This window comes from Aptenodytes forsteri, unplaced genomic scaffold (assembly GCF_000699145.1).
Source record: "Aptenodytes forsteri isolate BGI_AS27 unplaced genomic scaffold, ASM69914v1 Scaffold150, whole genome shotgun sequence".
NCBI lineage: Eukaryota > Metazoa > Chordata > Aves > Sphenisciformes > Spheniscidae > Aptenodytes > Aptenodytes forsteri.
The window spans coordinates 665,884-677,995 of NW_008795693.1; the positions used below are offsets into that span (position 1 = coordinate 665,884).

Below are 12,112 nucleotides of genomic sequence, written 5' to 3' on the forward strand. Positions count from 1 at the left end.
GTTTAATATTTTTCCTTATTTCGTGTGTAATTAAAAAACCAGTGCACTCGCTCAACGTTTGAGGTGGCCTCAGATGCAACACTCCTAATGACTACTAGACTGCAGGAAGTTTACCTTCAACAAATTACAACTGTCATTGAAATTATGAAAAATGGTTGTGTGTTTCTTAAAAGGAAAGGGGGATTTAATATAAATGCTTTAAGGACGATTGTTTTTTATGGTTAAACAACAAACCAAAGAGAAGGTACCCATCCTCTTTCCCCCACCCTCTCGCGCTGTTAACCCCTGTGACTTATGCTTCTCCAGGACTGTACCTAACTGAGCCTTCCCAGAAGCAAACTCTCTCACAAGGTTGTAAGGTTTTCCTTTCCCTACTGTTTGAGTTACCCTAGGTTCGAAACTTTTCCGTCTTCAAGAACATCTTGCTCTTTTAGGGAGTCTCGCTGTTTGTGTTAACAAGCAAACTCGATTCTCCACTTGCACTGCAGGAAAAAGGGTCCAAGGTGTGAACACCTCTGTTCCTACCAGTCTGTGGCAATGCCTGTTCACGCCAGGTTTGGTTCCCAATTGCAACCTCATTGCACGTGACTTTCATTTTTAATTGCAGCAATTGGTTTGATTTTTGTTTTGTTTCCCAGCTGAGAGCGGATGCCAACATTTTAAATTCTTCTCAGTGAACCTGGAGCCAGTATTTAATGGATTTTGAAGTGGTTATGGGACAAAATGAGTGCACTGGTTCAAAAGCCAGTGGAAACTTCTTGTATTTAAACAGAGTCAGTGCGTATTTGCAAACATGCAAAATTACAGAAATCAAGCTAAAATCAGTTATTTGTATGTATACTTTCTTCACATATTTGTGCCCTCTGCTTTACAATTTGTCCGTTATTCATGGTACTGTCTTCTAGGCATCACAGTCTTCTATTCTTAATATAGTACTCTTTTAATAAACTGTGTTTTAATTTGGCCTCACGAGTTGAATGTCCCCCATTTGAGAAAACAACTGAAGTGAAAAAGATTTAGACTACAGTGTTTAGATCGGAGTGCTTAAACTGAGAGGTTTAAGTGAATGAGTTACTGGTCAGAGAGGTAGCCCACCCTTCAGCACCATCCTTGGAGGCCAACCAACTGTGCCACCACCACAGTTCCTTCACAAGCAAGCAAGAAACTGTACAGCAACATCAAAACTTCAGTATAAACTTAGTGCATGTACCACTGCCATGCAGATTACACAACTCTACCAACACATACGCATAAGGTACACACACCTGTAATTTAACTCAGGGAACTTTAAATGGGACTACTTCGCAAATACTACATACAATTTTCTGTAACTACCTGCACTTACTTCTTAGGGAATTATTTTTCTATATAAAAGAGCAGCTAGTTGGCTGAAGCATGGAGAAGTTGGTCCTTAGTGTTAATTCTCACCAGGCACAAACATGGGACATAAAAAGCAAAAGCAAAAGCAAAACCTCTCACATCTCAAGCCCATCTTCTAATGCACACACGCATTTTTACACTTTCTTCTGTGCTATGATGTGGAGTATAGAAGAATACTTCTGTTTTGCCTTTTATAAGGTATATTTGTTTTTCTAGAAACATATCTGCTGAGACTGTTTTAGGAACAACGCTAGGTGGCCAAACCAGGTACCCACAGAGTAAACTGAGTATTAATGGAACAAGCATGTATGAACACAGCTATGAATACTTTGTGTTTATAACTTACACCTCAATGCCACGGGGTTAAGACCTTTGTCAGATATTTTCAACATTAGTACCATATGCTAACTCACTACACTGGTCTTTCTCTGACCAGCTATTTCCGGACCTTTGAATTCTCCTTTCCTTCCTCTCAACCTCTCCCCCAAAGCTCCAAAACTTTTTTTGTGCATACAGATAACTTACAGTACCTGCAAAAGCTGGGACTGTGGGATACTGCCATTTGTTTGCTGGCACCAGGCAACCATTTGCTCTGGAAAGAAATTCTAGACACAAAAAGAGAAGACAATTGGAAGTCATATTATATTTGAACACTTTTACATAGAACAAGTGGAATTTTCTTCCAGTCATTAATTTTTTGAAACTATCACTCTTAAATCAGTTCGGAGATCCCCTGACACAGAAAGTAATACTAGGGCTTTCAAGTGCAGTTCTTCCCTTCCTTCCGCTCACCAAACGCCCATGCAGACAGAATATGGATTTTTTAAATATCTGATATGCAGCATTTCATAAGCGCATTTTCCCATCTCTTCCTCTTCTACTGAGGGCTTTCAGGGCTCTCTAACAGCCTCTACTTTCTAGGAAAGGACAGGATGAATGGTCCTGCAGGTTGGGTACACAGTGACTCCTTGCATATTGCATATTCTGCCACCAAATTTCTGGGCTTCCCTCTCTGCCCAGAAAGGCTGTTCAGCGAACAGACTCTCTGTAACTCCACTTGCCATGTGGAAGATGCAGAGCAGGAGGAATAACAAGTTTTCGCTACCCTCACAGGGGTAAGCTGGATGCAAATGCATTAGAAGTTGTCTCAGGTGGGGATGCTGCAGGATCTCCAGTATGTACACCTTTACCTTTGATAGCACTCTCTCTCTATCCAAAATACAGTTCTTCAGTGCTGTATCTGCTTGACCCTAAAACCTGCTCAGTCCCTCAGAAGGCTCCAAACGAAGTGCCATTCGCAGACCTTAATTATGAGAAAGAGCTCATGTGTGACTGTTGATGCTTTCATTTGGTTGTTCAACAGCCATGTTACGCTCAGGGCTTCAAACCCTTCAATCTGTCAAGAAAAAAGCCCTTTGCAAAATCTACTCCTATATGTTTACATTTCAGGGCAACGTAACAGAGCCCAGTGTTTTTTCTTGTAAGGATAGGTCAGCATACATTCCATGAAATGAAGTAATAAAAACTGAACGAGGACACGTGCAATAATTAGGCTCTGTGTAGCATGCCCTGCTTCACGTGCTAGATTTGAATAATCTCAAAGCAGCGATCTACCTCCTTTCCCCCATCCCACAAACACAGAAGCAAATACTGTTTAACACACAAACAGGTGCTTCTACAGAGCTTTTCGATTTCAGGCGTCCAGTACACTATCTCATTCATACCGAATCTTTGCATGACAAAGGTCAGAGTTTTCTGACTGCTAAATCGATGACTTTACTTCAGATTTATTCCTCCAGTTCCCCTTTATATTTGCCGTGTTTTAAAATGCTTATGTAATTCGGTACACTGAATTTACTATACACAGCAATTACATTAAGTCATTCTTGAAGTTTTTAAACATTCTTTGAAGCATGAAGACATGCAGAAATGCCTGAAATAAAACAATGACTGATTATAACAAGATGAATCACAACAAAAACGCTTCCGGTTTAGAACATTCATCACTCTTCAGGCAATATAAATTTCAGTCTTTAGGGCATAAAGAGAAGGGCTGAAGAGGAATCACCCTTCTGCCAGGTAAGTTGCACAATGAATTATGAAAGCTAACATTTACCAGCCTCTCTTGAGTAGAAGCAGTGCCATATGGCAACAGCTAATGCAATAGATACGGAGCCTTCACATTCTTACACCAAAAGAATGATTTATTCTCTGATTGCAGGAGCCTGGGACCGAATGCCAAGCATTCTGGGTTTTACTCCCATGCTCTGTTATTAATTAAAGTATACCACATGAAACCAATGCGCTAGCTCCTATGATATCAAAATTTCTGTACAACACTCAGATGTTCATAGGTTATCAGATGGGAAGATCAACAGAAGTGAAAAATGACAAACACTCCATGTACAGAAATGTTTCACACAGTAAGTCAAGGCACACAGGCTCTGAAACAAGTGCTAGCAGATGACAAATGTACGTACAAGCACACGTGCAAGGATGCAGCAACTGTGCATTAGTGTCTATGAGGAAAGGAATGAATTTATCATCTGCAGTAACTTCAGCAATCGGTTTTCATGTGACCTCATGTATCTTTTTTCTTCTGGCACCACAAATGCCTGACTCACCCAAAATCTGTTCGCACCTAAACCACCTCTGGATTATCCTTCTTCAGCTATCTAGATGGGTCGCACCAGCTGACATCGGTTCATGTCAATAGCCCGTTCCAACTTAATTGTTTAGATAAAATGTGAAAAATCATCCCCAAATAAGCAGTTACACTGCAAACAGTTTAAAATTACAACATTCAAAGGATCTTACAAATCCAGGAATAAGTATAGCTATGACATACAATACTTTTCAAGCGTGGATATACGTGAGGACATAGAGAGGGCGAGTTACTATGATCAGTAAAGGCAGAGCATGCTAGTAAAGTACAGCCATAGGTGAGACACTGTTCAACATATGTAATGATAAACTGGAAATTCCTTGTATGTAGTAAGTGTTTTAGGGGTTACCCAGAAGGGTTGGTTTTTTTTTTTAAATTATTACTGTCAGAAAGGTTTGGATACTGCATGCTATGCGATCAATTTGCTTCGAAACAAGTAACTTTGAAGATAATGAATAAATTGCACTTCTAATTGTTTTTCTTAAACCAATGAAGATTTCCCTTGTCTTGGTCGCTCTCCAACATAACAATAGCCATTTTGAAACAAGTATATTTGGTAACTTGAAAACAGTTGAGGTTTTTAGGCTGGCAGGAGAGTACAAGGAATTTAAACATTGGTTAAAATTTCTTTGGAAAGAATTCTGTTTGTTGGTTGTTTTTTTTTTAAATAGATGTTTAAGACATAACAGCGCCCAGCAATGTTACTGCAATCCATCCCTCTCTCTGTGGTGTAAACAACTAAGTAATGAGACTCACCATGGGATTTTTGAAAAATTCGTATTTTGCGTAATTCTTCCTGAACAAAAATTTACTTTCACTTCCCATTGTAGACTCGACTTGAACTATAAGCTCATGATCTTCCAAGCACCTCTCTGTGGAAAAAGAACACGATGTTAACACAAAGCCAACCAGCAGAAGCAGCAAGACCAACTTCCAAAGAACAGGAGTACAACAACCCAGTGTAATTCCGTTACCCTTTAAGAAGTTAAGAAAACATATTACAGCTTTCAAACCATACTGCCATGAGGCATTTCAAGGAACTAGGGCGTAAGTATTACAAAGTTTAACGTTACATGGCAGTGTTCTTCAAAGATTTCCTACATCAGGGCTTCATAAGCACAGACTTTTGAGAAAAGAAAGAACAGAAGATTTTTTTGTGTGCGGCAGCTTAAACAATACACACGAACCTCTTCTTTCGGTGCTGGCTATATGCTGTGGAACTGGCAAGGTGGACGGATTTAAGGGGAAAAAAGTTGCGGAAAGGCCACCATCAGGCCTTGAACTATCACAGAAATAGTGTCCCATTGGATCACACTCTATAAAACCAGTTCATTTCAAGGTGAACTTCAGGCCTTTATTGTAGATGCTAGACAATGGGGTTTATTATGAAAGAGGTCACAGGATCTACTTTACAGGAATACTGACAGAGACAAATGTTTTGTACACATGACAGGGCAATTTTCTGCTCTAGATTTGGTTACAAGGTAACTCCCCATAACCACCACTTCTGTGGTCAAAAGAATGGCACATCAAAGCATGAACAGATAGCTTAACAAATCCAATTCACTGAAAGCAGTAACTCGAAAGAAGGCAACTGGGCTAAGCGTGCACTACTTAATGAACTCATTATCTTGGCAAATCTTCAGAAGTTTCCGAGAAAATATTTAGGTATTTTTCAAAAGTCTTAATAGTCAGTACTGTCATCCCTTATATAATAGGAAATAAAAAATGAGGTCAAACAAAAAATAACTTTCACAAAGCTCTATCCAAAATGCGTGACTTGCTGGCCAAAGAAGTTTGGAGAGTCCCTTCCCCACGTTGTTTTCCTACATCCTCGCATTCCCACAGTTAGAAATGCCAGGCTGCCACCCAAGTTCTCTTGGGGTGTTTTCAGGACAGAAAGCAAGCAGTCATTGGTATCTCAAAAAGTAGCAAGCTCTTGAATGTCACTTGGATTATTCAACTTAGCAGATTAATGTAAGTTCTTTGATTGAAAATTTAACCTATCTCTGAACGATCCCATTGTCTTTTTCACCTGCATTTAGACTGTCAGTCATCACCAGCTCATTGATGACTTCAGCATTTACCGTGCATTTCCAATGTCCAGCCTTGCTATAGATTGTGTTTCAAGGGCTAACACTGAAGATTTTCCATACTGGGCCGCTCTCACATGAAGAGCTGCTTCTTAGTGCATTAGCCATAACACCACTTTTAAGGGGTAGTTCTTCAACTAATGTCTGCGATACTGCTGTTGATATCAGTTAATTAAGGACATGTTGCACCACCTGAGCATTCATCACCTAAACCTCCACATTATCTACGGGCTTCACAGGTGAAGTATTGCTGCTCATCTATTGCTGCTGCCATGGTTTTAGGCAGCCGGTTAAGTCAAATCTCCTCCAGACTGTGATGAGGACGGCGGGCCTATGAGGATGGAGGGCCTTTCTGTTTCTTAAATTACGCTTCCTCCAAAAAACATTTAATTATGTTGATATGAATCTTCATCACAGTATGAACCCTGAAAGACCACGTGTCCTGCTGCTGCCTGCTTCTGTCCTCGCACAAAGTTGTGGTCTTTGCTTTCCTAACACACTGAAGATTGCTCGCCTAAGGGCAGGGACAAACCACGTCCTGTTGAGTCTGTCCTGAGCAAATGCAGTAGAGATGAACATCTGCCAATTTGTTTTGTATTTTGATCGTTAGTTTGTGTAAATATACCCAGTGACTGTTTCTAAGATGCTTTAGGCAACTGACCTAGATGTATTTCTTTACCAAATCAAGACCCTTGAGATTCTGTGGTGATACTCCCACTGATTTAATGTTTACATTTTCATTTTGATGGTGAAAGCCATCTTGAGGAAAAAGTGCAGCATTTCATAGCACATGCATGTAAAAAGGAAGCTAGTCCTGGTCAGTTTGCTACTACTTCATAGTATGAAGTTGTACACTTGCAAAGTCCTTGGTAATTTGCACTCGGTTCATACAAATGGGATGAACTGCCACTTGACACACCAGCAACTCAACCTCAGCCCTGCTTTGAGCTTCTTGCTACACAACGAGAAGCACAGATGTCAGTCTATTAAGTTCAATAGGTCAGACTGTCTTCAAGTGGTATTGCTGCTGAAGTGACCAGAAACGTCTCCTTTTTGTTTATCTTGATAGGCTCGACTCAGTCTCCTCTACACACTTCCTAGAAGAACAGGACAGACTTTTTCCCCCCTCCAAAATTGCCCTGTATTACTATCTAAACTTATACAGAACTGCAGAACTGATACAAGATGGAAAAAGGAGCTGGATTCCATCATGAACAACTCGCAGGCATGGCCCAAAATTCTCAATTAGAGAATCACTACAAATGACAGGTGGACCAAAGTGTGAAATAGTCCGCCCTGTTTTCGTATTTTAGCAAGCACTGTGTCTAACTGTTCCACTTTTAATGCGTTCAGATTAAGGCAAATCAAATTCAATGCACACGTAAACAAGAAAATCTATGTACGAAACTGTGCAGCGATTCTTTCTTCTAACCCTACATGTATTTCAGAGCCCTGCTACTTTTCTTTCCTGCTTCAACTATATTAAATAAGATGGACAGTCAATTCTGGAGCTGGAAAAATGAGGTTTGTAGGTAGGGATTCTTTCAGTGTCCAGACACACGCTATCATGACAGTCTGTCTCCATTATTATTATTATTATTATTTCTGTTAATGTCCAATACGGATATCTCAGTCCCCGTCCTCAACTGATGATAGTTAAGCATGGGAGAACACCACATTTTATGAACAGGTTAGGTGTATTTCTAGTTGCAAACAAAATAACGGGACCAATTTGAGTTTCACAGACTGCTTAAATCTTGACCACAAAGTGTTTTAGATACTAGTGGTACAATGCAGCAGGAACCATTTCCACATGTTAAATCTAAGCAAGTCTGATGATAAATTGTCACACCATTGCCTCCAGAGAGAACACAAATACTTTGTGCAGTCCAGTAACTGTTTGAAGTTATTTGCAGGCACGCATGTTATTTGGAATACACTTGACTATGCGTGCAAAGTAAGCAGTCAGGTGAAGGTTCCTTAAAAACTGGGACCTAGAAGATCACCATAGGGATAAATAAGCAGCTGACTTAAAAAATTTGGTCTTGTCCTCAGTTTGCCCAACAGTAAAAAGATGAACTGGTTCTGCAAACTGAGCTCTTTTGGAAAGTAGTATTAGGCAAGATCAGGAGGAAAAAAAAAAGATAGTGAACTTAATAAAGGAACTCTCCTTTTTTGGTGGGCTTCAAGATTACCACCTACAGCATTAAGTCAGCAAGGATGTCTCGAGTAAGAAATAATGTCTTCTGGAAACACAGAATTCTCACTGCTCTTAAACCATATTTCTTTCCACACTGCTACGTATCTATTCGCCATTGTTTCATACTACATTGGATGTACTGTCAGCAATCTTATTTCTAGAGGGAAAAACATGGAACATCAGACACCTGACTGTAACTTCACCTAAGGTGCAGGCAGATTACTACCTTGAACTGACAGTCTCTGAAATTCAGGGAAGCATTTAAGCTACTGAGAAGCTAGAAATAAGCATCCGTATAACAAAAAATTCAAACTGCAGCCAAAACTGGGTGGATGCATGAAAGTTTGTATTTAAAGGTTATTGAATACGTCACCGTGCATACTTTGGTGCCCAAATACAAGAAACTGGATGTTGTTGTCTCCCGTTAAACGAACTCTTTTATTCCCTCTTCTGTCCACATCCTTTCAAATATGTGAAATCTGTATCATTACATCTTTTTTGATGCTTTAAATACTTTTTTTTTGGTCTGTTCGCTTTATGCCCTCAAAGGCTGCATTACTTTTCACGCAGATCTACTGCGTGGCCTACAGAGGACAGCCCTGGAGCGGTCCCTGCGGAACAAAGTTTGGCGGCTGCTGAAGCCCCAACCTGCACACCCCGTTTCAGGCCCCGCTTTGTGCTTCAGTGTGAAACAGAGGTCCAAGGCAGGCAGGTCCCCATGTATATAAATGCAGCCCGATAAGTATCTTGCTCTTTTCCCATCATTGTTAATTACCAAGTTATTTGTGTGTAAACAGAAGCTTTTGATTTCCTAATCAGCCTCCTGCCCGATTCATTCAGAGATGTCACACACCAGAGTTTGACAGCACAATTAGTCACCATGGAAGCTATTGTGATGTCACAAACACTGAATTGTGGCATCATTGAATGAATCTGGCAGGAGAAGGATGTTGGTTACAAAGGAGAAGGCTTCTGTTTACACAATACCTTGGTAATCAGCAATGATGGGAAAGAGAATATAGAAAAAGAGAGCCTGGTAGTTTAATGAGCATTGATGAAACTGAAAATTTGTAAAGGTTGTTAGATGCGCACATGTGGCATATTAAGCTACGGAGATAAAGGTTCTGTAATTCATACCTTAATTCTTCACCTTGTCCTACGTCCTCAAAACTGAAAGTATATCACAGACATATACAAACGAGTGTCTCGTTCATTTTTTCACATATTTCTATATTAGGAGAGATACCCAATAAAACCATTAAATAATCAGGATATCCTATGTTGGTTTTTTTTTTGGAGTGCTATTCTGTAGAGCAGTGAATTTATCTGCGTTCAACAGTATCGGTTTAGGGCATTACATCTCCAGCAAACTGTTTCCTTTTTTTATTTGTAAGCATTCTGAATTACATTTTTAGACATAAAAAACCTCTGTTAGCTACAGATAGCATTCACAATTCCAGTGCCGGTGATGGCAGCTTATGATTTGTCTTCCTCTGTTTTCTAGAAAAAATTCCCCGTTAAGTATATCAACTAATACTCCAAACGCTACACTTTCTAAAGTGTTATTGTATGCTACGTAGAATTATAGATAGCGTATCTGAGCGATATGCAGTCTCAAGCTGCACAGCAGAACCCTGCAACTAATCAGTGCCACAAAATAACAGGAAAAGCAAGACTGAATAACATGAGATTCTTTCAGGTACTGTAATTAAACCAATTCACGGTGTTATTTAATTCCCCACAGTTCTTCCTCTTGCTGCCTTCTTGAAACTGTAACCATGACACCTTAATTTTCAGTCAGGTGGAGGAGCTGCTGCCTGGAGAGCAGATGCCACTGCTGGTCCAGAAATTGCCCATGGATTTGCGGGTGGTGCCACCATTTTTTCCCTGCCTGAAGTCAAGTTTGGCCGACCCCCTCCCCCACCTCAGCATGTCTAGCTTTCATAAGCATTACTGTAGGTATGCAAAGCTGAGTCTGTTCACCCAGGTCTCCCAGCTGGTGATGAGCTGAGCTGTTTCACAGGACCAGTACTCTAAGGATCAAGCTTAATTTGCCTAAGCTGTTTATTTACAATAGCTTCAGACACAGCAAGGTAGCAACAGAGCACTAGCGCGAAGATTAGACAATTATTTTTCTTTTTTGTAATAAAAAACAGAGGATGGGAAATAAGAGAAGGATTTAAAATGGCTTAAACGTTTAACACATCAAATTGTAACATACAAAAAGCACGTATGTGACTTCAGCTAATTGTACAAATAAAAGCAGTGGAAAGAAAACGTTCCGGCTGGAAGCACATTAATACGAATTACACATATTTTATGTTCCCAGGTAACCATGCCACCCCTTTGACCGTTCCCTACCTAATCCTAGGTGAGGGTGATGCTCCACTAGAGTCCAGCTGTTATCATCCACACAATGACTTTTGTAAACGAGCAGCTGACAGAGGTCCCTGGCTGTCATGTCTGCTAGAATCTCGACCACCTTGCTTGTTCCATCTTCACTAAAGACTTTTACATCCTGCAACATAAAGGGTACACTTACAGATCAACAGCTCTCAACATAGGCAAACCACACAGCTACTGTAGAAAAGCATCCTCGCGGTGTGACGGTTCCAAGCACCTTGGCAGCCAGGACAAATGACATGGATGATTCACTTTGTAACACTTTCTCTTGATGCCCCCTTGCCCTATTTCCCCTCCCCCCTCCCCAACACCTCCCTGCACTAAACAAAGATTCAGCAGGGTTAATATGACCACATACACAGAAAAAGCGAGAGAGCAGGTTCTGTATACAGCTGCGTAAGGTAAGCAAACGTGAAACAGTATCAATAGAGTACTTCAGCAACGGTGGGCGAGAGAAATTACATCCAAACACGCTCAATTTTCTTTGCGATCCTGTCGGAGGCCTCCGAACATTTACAGAGGAGCAGGCCAAGACCCCAAAGATTAAAAATGGCTCTCTTGTTCCCCACTAACTTTTGATCGTTTCGCTTGGGGAAGTCCCGCTTGCAGTTCGCCGGCAGATCAATTAGCTAGCACAGTCCACACATTTCTCTCCCTGCCCCGACTCCTCTTTTGATCCTAGCTTGAAAGTAGTTCGAAACCGAACGTGCATACGCTGCACATCCTAAATATTAATGGAGATGAGAGAACAAGTCAGGAACCTTCTCCCCACCTCCTGAATTACACAGATGCTTTCCTCTTTGCATTGTTCTGCTCAAGTGGGAGACACTTGCTGCAAAATTATTTCTCCGGGCAAACGTGCAGGTCCGAGATTTAAATCAACTCCGCGTTTAAAACGCTCCGCATCCTAGTGAGAGAAGGCGAATGTAACAAAAACCTGGAGGGTAATTTGATACGGAAAATCTTACCTCAACGGCACGTAAAAGGCAGCAGTCGGAAGAACAAGATGGCATTTTAAATAGGGATTGCCTCTTGAGAGAGAGTTTGTTCTCTGCCTCCGCCGACCCTTTGTAGCCTATGGCTGGGCGCCCGGGGTGCCGGCGGTGTCAGCGGACGGCGGTACCGTACCTGTCACGTAGCCCCTGCTATGGGGACTGTTTCTGGGGAGGGAAACAACTCTGCCAGAGCTCCACTCAAAGGGTTACACGCAATCTTTGCGGTAGTGAATCAAACCACACTGTGTAGACCAATCCTAGCCCTCCCTCCGACTGATGTAATCATTTCCCACACACTATCAGACTTCCAAATTATTCCCGCCCCCCCCACCCCCCAAAAAAAAAGGAATTACAAAGGAAATTTGTTTTCGTGACC

General features: G+C 41.1%; 1 protein-coding gene across 2 annotated transcripts in view; it reads right to left on the bottom strand.

Moving 5' to 3' along the window:
• GRB10 (growth factor receptor bound protein 10) overlaps window positions 1–12,112 on the bottom strand; it is a 114,009-nt gene that overhangs the window by 15,137 nt on the left and 86,760 nt on the right. For both annotated transcript variants that reach the window (XM_009282901.2, XM_009282902.2), the window contains exons 5-7: window positions 10,700–10,856; window positions 4,802–4,917; window positions 1,911–1,985 (exon numbers count right to left, since the gene is read on the bottom strand). In XM_009282901.2, coding sequence (XP_009281176.1) covers window positions 1,911–1,985; window positions 4,802–4,917; window positions 10,700–10,856 — 348 coding nt within the window. The remainder of the gene's footprint in view (window positions 1–1,910; window positions 1,986–4,801; window positions 4,918–10,699; window positions 10,857–12,112) is intronic.